The sequence below is a fragment of the Leuciscus leuciscus genome (assembly GCF_965113295.1).
Source record: "Leuciscus leuciscus genome assembly, chromosome: 4".
Taxonomy (NCBI): Eukaryota; Metazoa; Chordata; class Actinopteri; order Cypriniformes; family Leuciscidae; genus Leuciscus; species Leuciscus leuciscus.
In genome coordinates, this window is record NC_138728.1 from 9,292,826 (window position 1) to 9,309,848 (window position 17,023).

Genomic DNA, 17,023 nt, shown 5'->3' on the forward strand with positions numbered 1-17,023 from the left:
AAGGGCAGTGATGGCCTTGACTGGGTTTTTGATACGTGGACTGTGTGTAAGTTGATAGTTTGTATTTCATATATATTTATATTGTTGTTATGTATGATGATTATGGGAACAGATTGTTTGGTGGGTACTTTTTTACCTTAACCATGAATAATATTGTTTGTTGTATGTATATAAATGTTGATGTAGTACATTGTTTGCAATCGGTCACTTGAGGATTTAGATCTGTTGTTTAACTCTTTTAAACCTGGTGAAACCTGTTTGTTATATGCATCAATGTGTTAATGTTTGATGTTTGTCATACTTGTAACTGATGGCAGTGTTGTTATTCTTTTATAGTAACCACACACCTTGAGCCACATGTTGAGCCATCAAATAAAAGCAACTAAAAGGAGTTTTGTGCATTCTCATCGATGCCCCACAGTGATTATTATTTTACCAGTTCTTAACAAACTTCATAACAGTATCATTTTAGATAACACACAAAACTCCCACAAATGGATCCACAAATTATTTACTCAACTGACCATATGCACAGGGCCGCATTAACACAATCAGAGGCCCTGAAGCTTTAACTCTCAGGAGCCCCACACTGCATGCACACCCATACATTCCTCAAAAATGCATAATATTATCTGTATATAGACCCATGAGTGTGGATCATTTTTACCTCGAAATGAACAGTGGATTGGAGCAAAAATGGATAAAAATGGATAAAAATGCCCTCAAAAGTCAAGATATGGGTGCAAAATATGCCCATGAATGAGTTTTCTTGTTTTTTATTTTTTTTTTTGTTACGCAATATCACATCAGCAAAAATGCTGTTTTATCAAATATCAGCATGATTACAAATGTGATATTGACTTTATACAGCGGTTATACAGTTTTGCTCGCAAATGAACATAGTTCCAAACAAAGCCACAGCAGAACCATTGTGCATTTCCGAGCAACACAAAGTGGTGTTTTGTTCCTGAAAGAATTCACGTTTCGAAAGAATCGGTTGAGCGATTGATTCAATGACCCATACATAAAGTTAGTCACTTGCTTCGTTCATGAATAAATAAGCCGTTTTGAACTAATCGATTTATAAAGGATTCAATGCTGCCCCCTACTGGCGGTTTTAGTTTTATATGCCGGTTTAAAAATATCATTTCTATTTTTCCATAATTTCATATTTCTATATTCAAAATTGTCTACATGTTTATGAATATGTATACATTCTTTTAAACTTTTATACACGTGATTTTTTTTAATTGTTTTGGCTTTTTTTTTTTTTTTTTTTTTACCATGAATTATTCAGCAAAACAGAGACGGATTAATTTTACTGTCAGTCTTTTATCTTCTTGCATGATTTTTCCACAACAAAACAAAGTCATCACACCATACATCACAAAGCAAATGTATCTAACTCTGCTGAATATTAAATCTGCTATTTAAATATATAGTTTTAAGCTATTATGTATCCCTATGAGCCCATGTGTCCCCTGTTTTTTCTTGTATAATTGAGAAAAATAACAAAGGACATAATTCTCTCAAGATGATCAAGTCTCCGTTTAAACTGGCATCAAATCATGAATTTTAGTTTTGGGGGTTTAATCCTACGAGGACTCATTTCACATAATGTATGTGTTGCTTCATTGAGTTCTGGAGCAAGAAAAACCTGAGTATGTTTGTTTTATTTGCTCGCCAAAGCAGATTTTTTTTGTCACATTCGGTACATGGGCTGTGTTAATTTTGCTGCTCAGTGAAATAGTTTAAAGAAAAAACGTAGATTTGTTGTGTTATCTCCTCCCCGCTAATGTCTCTGACCGTGTTGTCAACTCTCTACTCTGAGGATGCTGAGGAGATAATGGTAGCATAGCATGGAAGAGTTCAATGCACAACTCCACAAGCCCGCATCTTCTAGTCACACACACTCAAAGCAAAGCATCAATAACAAAACTATAACAGCATAGTCAAAACTTTTTAAAATGGGTAAATAAATGTAAAATTTAAATGTTCAATTATATATATTTTTCCAGCATTACTTGGGCCCTCCCCCACCCTGGGCCCAGGTAAGCCCATGCATTAATGTGGCCCTGCCAATAAATAAAGTGATTACACTTTTTGAGCTCCACAAATCAGACACACACATTTACTCACCCCTCTGAGTGAAAAAAATCTGTCTATTAGTGGGTCTGTGATGAAGCTCCTCATAAACGGCCTCAGTCGTCGTCCTGTGTCTCCTCTTAGAGAGAGCTGTGAGTGTAGACAGACAAACCTGCTGTCAGTTCACAACACATGACTGATCACACACTGAATAAGACACAATATGACAGTCTCTGGATCTCTCCTACCTCTCCTCATCACTCTGTTCTGCTGAATCAGTATAAGCAGTGGCACTAAGAGCAGTAAGAGCAAAACTCCCAGTACAACCACAAGCACAGAGAGAGACACTGGAGGAGTTTGTGGAGGAGTGACTGATGTTGAACGCACTGTCTGAGAAACTGGAGTTGAAGCTGATGTTGTTGTGGCAGGAGTAGTGGACTCTGACAGATCTGGCAAAACAGACACAAACACATTAAAAATCATGAAATACACAAATAATATTAGCACTAAAAATATTTAAAAATGAATAATATTGCTCAGTGTTTTACAGTGACCTGCACAGGTGAGTCCAGCGTGCTCTTTGTGGGAGCAGTCAGTGTGGTTCTTCAGGGAGAGAGGACAGTCCCACAGGTGAATCTCATTCCCTCTGCACTCGACTCTGTTCAGCCACACAACACCTTCACCAGCACCAAAGACTGAATTCCCATCAGCCCTCAGTGCTGCTCCACAACCCAGCTGCCTGCAGACCACCTGAGCATCGCTGATGTCCCACAGATCAGCACAGACTGAACCCCACACAGCGTTATGATACACCTCCAGCCTCCCAGAGCACCGGCCCAAACCTCCACTCAGTCTGAGAGGAACATGATCTAAATCACAGACAAGTGAATACATTATTGGCCAACAGAGTTCTGTCAGAACAGCGACACATACAGTGGGGTATGTGTGTGGTGTGATATTAAATCCTGTTGGCATACCCACAGCAAAATCACATACATACTGTACATCACATATTGCTGTTATGATTTTTATGTTTTTGTACATCAAATGAACTTACTGTTCACTACAGTAGGAGCCGTACACTGTCTCTGATGTGGAGATGTGGAGCAAGACAAATGAGGGGACTCATGACTCTCCTGTTCTATAATCACAATCACAATATTATATACACAATTCATAAAAAGGATTACTGCTGTTTTTTAGTGATGGAAATTGCATCAGTCTAACCTGAGCAGGTGATTTTGGCCACTTCATCATTATCACAGTCATTCTGTCCCCAGGGTAAAGATGGACAATGCCATAGATTTGAATCATGTGGTCGACATTTCACTTCATCCAGCCAGTTACGAGCTGATTCCAGTCCTGATGTAGATTCAGACACAACGCCAGATCTTCCACAGTTCAGCTCTTGACAGATCAGACTCGCTGTGTCTCTGTCCATCTTATGGTAACACACATTACCCCAGGATCCATTGTAGAAAACCTCCACATTCCCTTCACAGCCCTCAGTTAACCTGATCTCTTTAAACTCTAGATAGAAGTGGAAAATGAGTACATTTTAAAAGCGTGGGTATTATGGACGCATAAATGTGTTTTTAAAGTTGGTAACACTTTACAATAGGGTTCATTAGATAACATTAGTTAATGTATTAACTAACATGAACTAACAATAAGCAATACATGTGTTACAGTATTTATTCATCTTTGTTAATGTTGGTTAATAAACAGCTGTTTGTTCATGTTAGTTCACAGTGCCTTAACTAATGTTAACAAATACAACCTTTTTTTTTAATAATGTATTAGCAGATGTTGAAATTAATAAATGTATTAATGAATTAATAAATGCTGTAGAAGTATAGTTCATTCTTAGTTTAAGTTAACTAAGGTAGTTAACTCATGTACCTTATTGTAAAGTGTTAACTTGAAGTTTCTTAAAATGTTATATTCATTATAAGTTTAATTTAAACACATATAGAAGCATGTTTACCTGAGCACACGACTCCTACATCCTCCTTGTGTTGACAGTCATGTTTCCCCCAGCCTGGAGAAGAGCAGTTCCACAGGGACGTCTCATTCCCCTCACACTCCACCTCATCCAGCCATATGGGTCCAGAACCAGGACCAAACCAGGCTGGTACCTGCTGGTTACTGAGGGCCACTCCACACTGCAGCTGTCTGCACACCACATGGGCATCTTTAATATCCCAGGAGTCATCACACACTGTCCCCCATGAGCCGCTGTGAAAAACCTCCAGCCTCCCTGCACAGTCTCCCCCAGAACCCACCAGCCTGATGGACCCGCGACCTGATATTCAGAGAGAGAAAAACACATTATAGATCACTAACAACTGAAGAATCTACCCAGATGTTGTTGTTCTCACCAAGGCAGGTGATTGACAGCTGTTGTGTGGAGCTGCAGTTGAGAGTTTGTGGAGAGCTGCAGTTCCCCAGATGAGCTTCACTCCCAGAGCACTGGAAGCCCGTCACACACTCATGACTGTGTTCAGGACTGGATGAAGAGGAGCCGGAGAAGTTCAGCACAGAGCCACAGCCCAGCTGTCTGCAGACCACAGAGGATTCAGTGAGACTCCAGGAGTCCAGCAGAACTCTCCTCCAGACCTGATGGATGGAAACTTCCAGCTCCCCCTCACACTGTCTCTCTCCAGACAACCGCACCAGACCATCATGAACAGCCAGAGAGGAACCTGAGGAGAAGATCTCATGTTTTACTAAAGTAAGACTTGTGTTTCAACAATATAAAATAGTGTTTATATATTATATAGAGAGTTTTTCAGTAGTGTGTCAAATAAGTTTACCAGAGCAGACGACTCCAACATCTCGTCTGTGAGAACATTCAGCTCGACTCCATGAAGAGACGGAACATTCTGAGAGTTTTGTTTCATTCCAGTCACAATCAAACACATCAGCCCAGATTTCACCACTTCCCTCTCCAAACCAGTCTGATCCCACAACAGACACAGCAATCCCACAATTCAGCTGTCTACAGAGGACACTGGCAGCTCTCATATCCCAGCATGCATCACACACTGTGCCCCATTCATTGAGAAACTGAAGCTCCACTCTTCCAGAACAAGAGTCTGAGCCGTTTACCAGTCTGAGATCTGTGTAACCTGTGCAAAAAACTTTTGTCATTACAAGACCCAATAAAAAAAATATCTAAAAAACAACATATCTTGACTGAGAAAAATCTTCTCTTTATGTGTGTGATGTAAAGAGATAAAATTATTCTCACAGATGCACTATGTAGCTTTTGACCCATAGCAGTTTGTAGCTGTATGCATTTGTTTTGGTGGGCAACCACAGGCAGAAACATTAATCGGTGCCAATGAATCAGGGTGAGACAAAAACCCGGTTTGGAAGATGGATTTATGATGTAATCATCACTCTCACTCATTATTTAAATTTAGTTCATTCTGAACAAAAAGTTACATAGTGTACTTTAACTATTCAGTAACAATACAAAAAATAAACAACTTGGGGGAATACATTTTTGTAATAGACACAGTGAATATTGATTCTTTACCAGAACAGATCAGGCCAACATTATTGTCACTGGTGCAGTTGTGTTTGTGTGATGATGATATTAAACAGAATGAAATCTGAGACTCATTTCCTCTGCACTGAATCTCTCGTGTCCACATCTGAGCGTCTCCTTTGCCAAAAGCATCTTCTCCCAGCACCTGTACAGGAGCCCCACAGTCCAGCTCTCTACACACAACCTCTGCATCCTGCTGGTCAAAGGCAGCGTCACACACTGAAACCCACGACTGATCATCAAGTATCTCTAACCTCCCAGAGCACAGGTGAGGCCCAGCAGCAAGTCTGGAAGGTTTATGACCTGTTTGTGTTACATGAACAGCAGAAAAAACATATAATACAAAAAAAAAAAAAAAAAATATTACAGTCGTAATGCAGACCAACTGGGTAACAATACAGATTTGTTAACAAAGTTTTCCACATAAAACAAAATCATTACTTGTGTAAACATAAATCCATTGGCAACAAGTAGAAAAGCAAGAGTGGAATGCTTTTAAGTCCAGCATTATTTACCTGAACAGATGACCCCGGCATTTGAATGCTGACTACAGACATTTATGCTCCATCCTGACGCCCAGCAGTTCTTCAGTGTTGACTCTGATCCAGCACATAACACACTACTCATCCATATTGGTTCTGATCCTTGTCCAAACTGAGAATCACTCAGAGCATCTACAGGTTTCCCACAGTCCAGCTCTCTACACACCACAGTAGCATCAGTCATATCCCAAAAATTGCCACACACTGTTCCCCACTGACCTCTATGAAGAACCTCCACTCTACCAGCACAGCGACTTCTACCACCTACCAGCCTCACATTCTTTCTATCTAAGTGACAGAAGAATAAAGAGAGAGACTAGGCGTAAAAGGTAAAATAATAAAAAATAATAATAATCTCCTATTTTATTTCTTACCAGCACAGATCAGCCCCTGGTAATTATGTGAACAACTGTTTTTATGAAAAGATGTTGGACAGAGGTGAATCTGAGACTCATTTCCTCTGCACTGAATCTCTTGTGTCCACATCTGAGCGTCTCCTTTGCCAAAAGCATCTTCTCCCAGCACCTGTACAGGAGCCCCACAGTCCAGCTCTCTACACACAACCTCTGCATCCTGCTGGTCAAAGGCAGCGTCACACACTGAAACCCACGTCTGATTGTGAAGTATCTCTAACCTCCCAGAGCAACTGGAGTTTCCGATAAGCCTGACACCTGAAGTAGCAAGAGATAAATAACCGTTTTTTGTTTGTTATCTAAATGTCATTCATTTCTGCCACACAGAAACATTCATTAATGTAAAAAGAATCAATGGAAATTAATGAAAAGCTTTATGAAAGGTTCATTTAAATGGATAGTTTATTCAAAAATGAAAACTCTTCCAATTATTTACTAATCCATCCATCCGCCAAACTGCTTGTCCTGTGTAGGGTTGCAGGGATGCTGGAGCCTATCGCGTCTCAAGGCAAAGGTAGGGAAATACCCATGATGAATGGCCAGCCCATCACAGAACTAACACACACAGACATACACATTCACATGCTCACTAATACCTACAGACAATTTACTGTCTCCAATTTACCTATCCTGCATGTCAATCCAAATTCATATGACCTTCTTTTCTTCCATGGAACACAAAAAGCACATTTTTGAAGAATATCCTGGACAGTGGCCACTCTTTTGAACATAATGGAAGCGAGTTAAGACAGGCTGTCGAAGCACCAACATGACAAAGAATAATAATAAAGTTTGTTCTGTTGCTCACAAAAAAGCTACTGAATGTAATTTTATAAAACACTGCACAAACCTCATTTACCACTTTATGGTGTTTCTTATTTTGGATCCTGAAAAAAAAAAAAAAAAAGCTTTTGTGCTCCACAGAAGAAAGTGATTCTGATTTGGCCTGACTTGAGGGTGAGTAAAATAATGAAATAATCTTCATTTTTGGTGAACTATCCCTTTTAGGCAGGTGGATCTTGAGTAATATAAAAACAGAATTGAGGTTAGGAGCAGCTTACCTGAACAAATGACTCCCGCATCATAAGTATGATCACACTGATATAAACCCCATTGTACTGATCCGCAGTTCTTCAGAGTAGATTCTAATCCAGTACATAATTTGCGATTTGGCCAGATTGGTCCTGATCCAGATCCAAAATAAGCATCACCCAGAACATCTACAGGTTCTCCACAGTCCAGCTCTCTACACACCACTGCAGCATCAGCCATATCAAAGTCAACACCACACACTGTTCCCCACTGACCTCTATGAAGAACCTCCACTCTACCAGCACAGGGACTGTGACCACCAACCAGTCTTACTCTCATAATGTCTATAAATGATTAATGAAAATAGTGAGAGATAAGATAAAGATACAAACAAATAGAAAGAAAAAAGTATCACACAAACAGGAAAAATATATTATGGAACTAATATGTATTCTAGATTTAGTGGACATTCAATTTAATTTCAGTTTATTAAAAAACAATCCTCTAACCTGCACACACCAGATCAACACTGGTGTTATCAGAACAGTTGTTTTCAATTGATAGTGATGTTGGGCAGTTGTGAATTTGAGACTCATTTCCTCTGCACTGAATCTCTTGTGTCCACATTTGAGCGTCTCCTTTGCCAAAAGCATCTTCTCCCAGCACCTGTACAGGAGCCCCACAGTCCAGCTCTCTACACACAACCTCTGCATCCTGCTGGTCAAAGGCAGCGTCACACACTGAAACCCACGACTGATCATCAAGTATCTCTAACCTCCCAGAGCAGCGAGAACCTCCAACCAGCCTGACTTCTAAATAAAACAACACAGAAGAACAAAATTATGGCTTATTTTAAAGGTATATAGCAGGACAGATTTCCACCTACAAGGCCCTGTTCCAAATGAAGCACTTGAGATGCATTTGGGGTCTTGCAGAATAGTAATGGCTGCTGCTTGTGAATGCCTGTGAGTTCCACAGGTCTATCTGGGACACAACCTCAGATTTTCATAAATGTACACTGTATTTAGTTTCCTCTTTAACTGTATGTGTACGTATATGTAAATATGTGCTACAATAAGAAAATCTAGGAAATGTTGTGACAGTTCAAATTAAAATTTTACAATTATAATTAATAGAGTATATCTATTTTATATAAAATTTACTTTAACAGAAGAGAAAGGTAGAAAATAATCATGGAAAATAAAAATGATGACTGCTTCTGACAAGTGTTTTGTATAATAATATGAAACTTTTAACTTACCTGAACAAATGACTTGAGCGCTCTTATGAAGACACTCGTCATGAACATTCAATTTTATGGATCCACATTTCTTAAGTGTAGACTCTGATCCACTACAAATTGCAATTTTCATTAAGACTGGCCTTGATCCCAGTCCAAACTGAGCATCACCCATAGCATCTACAGGTTCTCCACAGTCCAGCTCTCTACACACCACTGCAGCATCAGCCATATCCCAGCCAACACCACACACTGTTCCCCACTGACCTCTATGAAGAACCTCCACTCTACCAGCACAGCGACTGCTACCATTTACCAGTCTCACATTTCTTATGTCTTGGAATGAAAGAAAGAGAGAAAGGCAATAGAAAAAAAGTGAGTTGACATGTAAAATGTCAAAATAAAATGAAATAAAACTGCTCTGTTACATTTTTAACTCTTACCAGTACACAGCAAACCAATGTTGTGCTCATGTGAACAGTTGTTTTCATCTAACGGTGATGTTGGACAGAGGTGAATCTGAGACTCATTTCCTCTGCACTGAATCTCTTGTGTCCACATCTGAGCGTCTCCTTTGCCAAAAGCATCTTCTCCCAGCACCTGTACAGGAGCCCCACAGTCCAGCTCTCTACACACAACCTCTGCATCCTGCTGGTCAAAGGCAGCGTCACACACTGAAACCCACGACTGATCATCAAGTATCTCTAACCTCCCAGAGCAGCGAGAACCTCCAACCAGCCGGACTTCTAAATAGGACAACATCGATCAACAAAAATGATTTGTTGATTTGCTTTTGAATGACTGAATAATTAAACATTTTAACAATTAAAATCAATGAGAAACCAATAAGGAAGTACAAAACGTTATACACATATATTACCTGAGCAGATGACTCCAGCATCTTTACTATGATCACAGTTGTGTTTTTCCCATCCTCCTGATCCACACTTCTCCACTGTTGACTCTGATCCTTTACACATGACATAACTCATCCAGATTGGTCCTGATCCTGGTCCAAAATGAGCATCACCCAGAGCATCTACAGGTTCTCCACAGTCCAGCTCTCTACACACCACTGCAGCATCAGCCAAATCCCAGTCATAGTGACACACTGTTCCCCACTGACCTCTATGAAGAACCTCCACTCTACCAGCACAGCGATTGTGACCATCAACCAACCTCACATTCACATGGACTGATGCTGAGAGACACAATGAGAGAAAGATAAAGGGATTAGAAAGGGTGGAAGAGAGGAAAAGAGGAAGAGAAAAATACATACACAGGGTAAAAAAATGAGACAACAAAGTTTTTCTCTGTATGGTGCAGTGGACCTGTTTAGCTATTGAAATGATAATGGTGCAATATGGAAGCCATAAGGTGCCATGTATTATTCTTTTTCTTTCTTGGTTTTTCACAAAAATGTTTGATCACAGCTTAATTTTCTTTAGGATCTCAAACTAACAAAAGTAAAAAAAATAAAAATAAAATTAGTATGGATGTAACAAAAGCCATTTCTATACTGTATATATATATATATATATATATATATATATATATATATATATATATATATATATATATATACACTGCTTAATCATGGATAAGTAAATAGTTTTAACTTTTGTAAAATTATGTTTGACAAATGCGATTAAATAATTTGCAGCTTACAAGAGAAATTGTGTACAGTTTTTTTTTGTCATGTGAAAATTAAGCAGAGATCTAATAATCTGATGATCTGTAAATAACAAATGCATTCATTATTATTATTATTATTATTATTATATTATCATCTGAGGCACCACATTACAGTCAAACTTAATTTTAAGTTTTTGAACAATACAATACTGAATTTCTGAAAATAACATCACTTTCATTCATTGTCTACTTACCAGCTGTGATGATAATTATAATTGAAGACAGTAAAATGAGTGTCAGGCATCTCTCCATCTCTCTCTGCTTGATTAATTCAACATCCAGTACAAGCTTCTCCGCACTGATGATACAGAAGTACAGGCGTCCTCTCTCAGCCCCCTTAATGAGAGAGAAAGAGGTTCAAAACCCTCCAATCACACTCGCTGTTACCTTATTAGACAGAACAGAGGAAATCATCAAACAACTTCAGTGACAAATCAGACCAGGCTTTAATGATCTTCTCCATATATATCTAACAGTCAGTGCTGATGAGCTCCTCCTCCCCACCCATCAAGAGGGGACACACACACACACACACACACACACACACACACACACACACACACACACACACACACACACACACACACACACACACACACACACACACACACACACACGTATTTCACTGACTTACAGGAGACAGGAAACTCTCCAGTTTATTTACAGCATCAAAGCCCAACACCTGCAGAGAAGAGATAAAAGCACTGATAACCAACTGTGAATGTCCTACACACTGTCTATTAATGTATACATTATGTTAGCATGATATTAACACGTAATAAACTCAACTCTGTAAAATGGATACTATTGTAAAATGGCATTAAATACATTAAGTTAATAAATGCTTGCACGGACACAGTGCAAAAGTTAGCTCTAATTACACAGAGGGGTGGAAAACATCACAAACTTAATTTTGTGACACCTTCCTTCAGTGTATGTCAAATAATTCCTTTGACTAATGTGAAATTGACCTAATTCCACAAAAGTGGTTTCAGATGGCCCACAAAAACCATAACCATAGTAAAAATAAGCATGTTATTCACATTGTGACCAGCAGAGAGAGCCAGTACTACAGTACAGTATCTGCCAAAGCACCCTGTACTGTACTCTCATATTTTTCAGTATTTTACAGTTTGGATGAGAGCTTTTTAAGTAATTTCTCTTGTGAAATGGAAAGTATAAATAAATAAAAATAAAAATAACAGACAGGATTTCTGAAGAAGACACTTTTAGCTCATAACAAATTATATCAATAACCTATCAAAGTTTGGAAGTAATATGCAAGTAATGCCATAAGATTTATAAGCTGTTTCCCTCGTGGGAACCAAAAAATTTCCCCACAAGGACAAGGATAAAGGATATTGCATAAATGCATACTTTCATATACATGTAGTAGCTCCCCGTCACAGACCGTTCTTGAGATTTGCATTCGAAGGGGTGTCTTACCAAGATACAGTCTCACTATTTGGACTGGCCCTAGCTCCGTGCACCTTCACGAAATGCGTGGATGCAGCCCTCTCCCGCTGAAATGGATTGGAGTATGCATCCTGAATTACCTTGATGATTGGTTGTTCTTAGCCCAATCGAAGGAGGAGCTATGTGCGCGCAGATCTCTGCTTCTCAGCCATTTGGAAAGTCTGGGGTTCAGGATCAAGCTGAGCAAAAGCTTGCTGTCCCCCAGCCAGCGGATCTCGTTCCTGGGGGCAGTATTCGATTCGTCCCAGATGCCTGGATTTTGTCGGAACGCTCCCTGAAAATTCAGGGACTAGTGGCGTCATTCAAAGTTGGGGACAACCTCCCCCTGAAAATGTTTCAGACCCTACTGGGCCTCATGGAAGTAGCCTCCTCAGTATTTCCTTGGGCCTGTTACATATGTGGCAACTACAACACTGGTCGAATGCCCGCATCCTACCTCGAGCGTGGCGTGAGGGCTGCCTCACTCTCCGAGGGTGACCCTCGGCTGTACCAAAGCCCTGGTCCCCTGGAAATCGCTCCATCTGTATCAGTTAGGAGTAGAACTGGGCTCGGTCTCATCATAGGGCGCCCCAACCAGTTTTGGAAAGCATCTGTCACGACTACTTTCCTTCTAGTAGTCGTGATGGTTGCCTCCAAGACTGGTTGGGGAAATTATGGCAGTACTTCTGGCCTTCAAGGAGTTTCAGTCAGATCTCAGGGGGCACCATGTCCTGGTCCAATCGGACAGCATGACAGTGGTAGTCTATATAAATCATCAAGGGGGTCTCAGGTCTCGTCCGCTAAACAGGCTGGCACACCACCGCCTTCTGTTGGCACAGTACAATCTTCACTCAGTAAGAGCGATACATGTGCCGGGATCCATGAACATGGGAGCAGATATTCTGATATTTGCATCGAAGGAGAACGCCCACAGCCAAATATTCTTCCCAAAGAAGAAGGATGTATTTTCCCGCAGGTGGCCCTCTCTGTGCCTTTATGCCTTCCTTCCAGTAGCCCTGCTCCCTCAGGTCATCAACCGAATCAGGGAGGACAGATGCTTGGTTTTACTTGTGGCACCACTCTAGCAGAACCAGCAGTGGTTCCCGGGAATAGTTCAGCTGCTATCAGCAGCTCCAATCAACAGCTCCATGGCCAATCCCGCTGAGGAGGGACCTCCTTTCCCAAGCAGAGGGGTCAATTTGGCATCCCCAACCCAAGTTGTGGAGCCTCCATCTGTTGCCTCTCGAAGGGAGCCTTCACGTCTCTCCAAGGAGGTCTTGAACACGATCTCTGAGGCTAGGGCACATTCTACAAGGCACTTTTATGCCCAGAAATGGCCTATGTTTTCCGGCTGGTGCTCAGCTCAGAATGTAGACCCTCTGTCTTGTTAAAGATCACCCTCCTGCTGGCTCTATTATCAAGCGAGTTGGTGATCTGCAGGCTCTTTCAGTGGACGCCTCCTGTCTTGAGTTTGGGCCCAACGACAGTAAAGTCGTCTGTAGGCCCAGAGGAGGCTAAGTGCCTAAGGTGCTTTCCATGCCCTTTAGAGCACAAGTCATTTTACGCTCTGCTCTCCCCTCTGCTGAGGGCGAGCAGATGCTACACTCACTTCACCCAGTTCGGGCCCTTAGGGTGTACATTGAGCACTGTAGCCAGTTCAGGCAGTCAGAGCAGCTGTTTGTGTGCTTCGGAGGCCGCTCAAAGGGGCTGCAAGTTACGAAGCAGAGACTATCCCACTGGATAGTGGACGCAATAGTGCTAGCTTACAAGTCCTTGGACTTGAAGTGCCCTATTGGGGTGAGGGCCCACTCCAACAGGTGAATGGTTTCTTAGGCTTAGTCTAGCGGAGTGTTTATTGCTGATATCTACAGTATACGGTCAAGGGCGCCGTAAAGGGGTGGAAGGTTAGGACGATTCTAAGGGCCCAGGCTGATTTAGGGCCCAGAAGAGCAGACCCCCTTTTTCTTTTCTTAGTTCTTTTCTCTTTTTTATACATACATTAAATGTGCTAGGGCCCCTCATGCACTAAATGTGTATTTTGTACGTTTTGACCATAGATTTAATATTTAAAAAACAAATAATGTATTTACTGTTTCAGTAACACCCCTCCCCCTCACAATGGTTCATTCCACCTGCGTTGTCAGAGCTACGATCGCTCGTGTAGCGTCTCTTGCTTATTGCACTTGCTGTGATGCAGCACAGACAGTGACACACGCAGGCATGCATGTCACATCAAAAGTCAGGGCATCAAAAACGGAAAGAAAAGAAGGAAAGAGAAGACAGAGAACGCCGAAGTCGACAGTATGTCACACAGTTTTTCAAAAAGAAAGGTAGCTTGCCCTATTCCTGTATTCCAAAACTTTCAGAGTTAGGCTTCTTATTTTTGTTGCTACATGACCTGCTTTTATCTAGCTAGCTTAGTAAAATAATTACTGAATTATGATTTACATCCAAAAATAATAACATCTCTGCTGTCTCCGGGTTATATGTCTCGTAGACACAGATTCAGCGGCTGCTGCACACCCACGTCCTCCTTCCCCCACGTCCCCCGTCCCCGTCTCATGGTGCGTTCACACCGGACGCGAATAGCGCGTCAGGCGCGAGTGATTTCAAAGTCCATGCAAAGACGCGCAGTAATTTCGTTTCAAACTTTTGTTTTTACGCGCGTCAATTTCGCTCTTGACGCGCGAATTGACACAAAAGTGGTCAGACGCGGCAGGCGCGAATTTGACGCGCTATTCGCGTCCGGTGTGAACGCACAGTCAGCCGAACAAGGTGAGCCTGAGCGCGAAACTTCACGAAGATTGAAGCCTCTAAACACGTCTTATCTACTGTGTTCGCCACATGATGATAACTTTACAAAACAAAAAGTAATCTACACGCTTCAAAAATTACAAAATCAGTTTGCCGTGTGTGTCGTGTGTTCTGTGAAGTGACAGTGCTGCTGCTACGATCGATGCTGTCAAACTTGACGTTATTAATAAAATGCCCCAGAAAAAATAATATAAAATGTAATAAAACATGTGTCTGTAGTAACCATTGGCTATAAGGAGTTTACAAAATAGATATTTTAATATTTTATATTAAGAAAACAAAATAATATGGTTATTACGTGTGTGTTTGACTTATACAGATGCAGAGTCAGCTTTATTGTCTGCACCTCGTATGCAACTATGCAATGTGCTAAGTATCTTTTTTAAAGTATACAGGGCATGTTTATTGGGTTAAATTTTATCTGTAAAAAATGTAGGGGGCCCAGAAATTTTGGTTTCCATAGGGCCCAGAATTTCTGGCGGCACCCCTACGGTGGCCGGTGTGAGCTGGGAATCTGAAGGATCTGGAGAGATTCTGTATAGAGGAATGGTCTCTGATCTCTTGTCAGGTGTTCTCCAAACTCATCAGGCATTATATGAGAAAACTCAGAGCGGTAATCTTGGCAAAAGGAGGTTGCAAAAAGTACTTAATAAAAGGGTGCCAATAATTATGGCCAACGTGTTTTTGGAGAAAAACATTTATTTCATAATGTTATGAAACTCGAACTCAGGTCACCCGAACTGCCCACAAGACTATCAGCACAGATGATGGGAGATTATTTTCACCTTGACTGAAATGTTTTATTCTCTATCATTCAATGCATAGTGCCAAATGAACCTTTATGTCATTGAAGGCTAAAATCTATAAATTAAAATATTTCTTGCATTTATGAAGAAATGGCTCAGCACCCAATGCTCTATCGCCTATTGCCTAAATGGTGTACAGTGTCTTTGGGCAGATCGCTGAGGCACATTGCCAGCAACAGCCATTTTTGGATTGTTTGTGATTTGGTCTTAGTGACTTTAAAGTCCTCTTTACTGAACTTTTCACAGATATGATCTGGTTTTAGTGCTAAAATGCTTTGTGAATTACATAGAGCAAAAATGTTGTCCTATAATTAGGACTAACATGCTAATTATTTTTAGAGTTTCTCCTAAATGGGCAAGATATGAGCTACTTTTAGCCTTAAGATGTTTTATGAATACGGCCCCTGATCTCTTTAAACTCTTGAATTAGATAAAGATGTTAAATTCAATTAAGTTATTTTTATTTTTGTAAATTAACTAAAAAAAACAATTTGATTAAATACTACATTAATATTACTTTCTTGTTGTATATTGAAAGTTGCTGGTGCTGGTAAATTATTTGCAATGATTGTTATAATGTGTGTGACATTACTTGTGGTGAACCTCCACTCTACCAGCACAGGAATCGTCACCCCCAACCAACCTCACTTTGCCTGCACACAAGAGTCGTTATCTATGAAAGTTTAATTATGAAAGATCAATTATGCTGCTTTTTTTGCAGTTAAATAATCATGTGGTGTGAAAAAGAAAATCACTTTTGCATTTCACTCAATTAATAAATTATAAAAACTGCATGTATAATATGACAACACATCAAACCACAAGGCCATTTAATGCAATTGATTATTTACAAAAAAATTATCAGTGAGAATCTAATTCTTTGCTACCATTAGCTATTTTTTTAATAAAAGAAATAAATATCAGTAAGGAAATACAAACAATATACAAATTAAACTAAGAGAAATGTAATATTACACAAGTCATTGATGGTACGCTGTAAGATCCTTATGTTAAATATTAAACTACTTTCATTTAATATGTTGAAAGGAACTGTTTGGCCCTTTAACTGAGGGATAAAATACCTGTACTGGTGAGTGTGACGACTGTGGACATCAGAAAGATTGTCAGACAGCTCTTCATCTTCCTCTTCCTCTGCTCTGCTCTTCAGTACAAACTATTCAGTAACACTTTACAATACTGGTGCACTAATATGCATTCATTCATGCTTATCTAATGCATAGATAATCATGTAAATGTATGACTCATGAAGAACTAAACCATTAATGATTACTGCATCAGCAACTAATAAAGATTCTATATGGTTAATATATTAAGTAATATATGAATTGTTATAAATTAAATGTGTCATAATGTATTAATTTCTT

At 40.1% G+C, this 17,023-nt stretch overlaps 2 protein-coding genes across 2 annotated transcripts in view; both read right to left on the reverse strand.

Moving 5' to 3' along the window:
* LOC309496471 (uncharacterized protein) overlaps positions 1–17,023 on the reverse strand; it is a 197,505-nt gene that overhangs the window by 126,621 nt on the left and 53,861 nt on the right. The window contains exons 15-27 of the mRNA XM_082166460.1: positions 8,138–8,440; positions 7,808–7,972; positions 6,558–6,854; positions 6,157–6,471; positions 5,630–5,944; positions 4,902–5,045; positions 4,467–4,790; positions 4,073–4,396; positions 3,547–3,615; positions 3,313–3,447; positions 3,143–3,226; positions 2,640–2,954; positions 2,347–2,534 (exon numbers count right to left, since the gene is read on the reverse strand). Coding sequence (XP_082022586.1) covers positions 2,347–2,534; positions 2,640–2,954; positions 3,143–3,226; positions 3,313–3,447; positions 3,547–3,615; positions 4,073–4,396; positions 4,467–4,790; positions 4,902–5,045; positions 5,630–5,944; positions 6,157–6,471; positions 6,558–6,854; positions 7,808–7,972; positions 8,138–8,440 — 2,978 coding nt within the window. The remainder of the gene's footprint in view (positions 1–2,346; positions 2,535–2,639; positions 2,955–3,142; positions 3,227–3,312; positions 3,448–3,546; positions 3,616–4,072; positions 4,397–4,466; positions 4,791–4,901; positions 5,046–5,629; positions 5,945–6,156; positions 6,472–6,557; positions 6,855–7,807; positions 7,973–8,137; positions 8,441–17,023) is intronic.
* LOC309496276 (antigen WC1.1-like) lies at positions 8,311–12,077 on the reverse strand. Its single transcript, XM_082166268.1, has 6 exons — positions 11,941–12,077; positions 11,198–11,245; positions 10,758–10,899; positions 9,749–10,069; positions 9,312–9,614; positions 8,311–9,204 (listed from the first exon to the last, which is right to left on the reverse strand). Exons 1-6 carry the CDS (start codon positions 11,950–11,952, stop codon positions 8,777–8,779), a joined length of 1,254 nt encoding a protein of 417 aa, XP_082022394.1. The 5' UTR covers positions 11,953–12,077; the 3' UTR covers positions 8,311–8,776.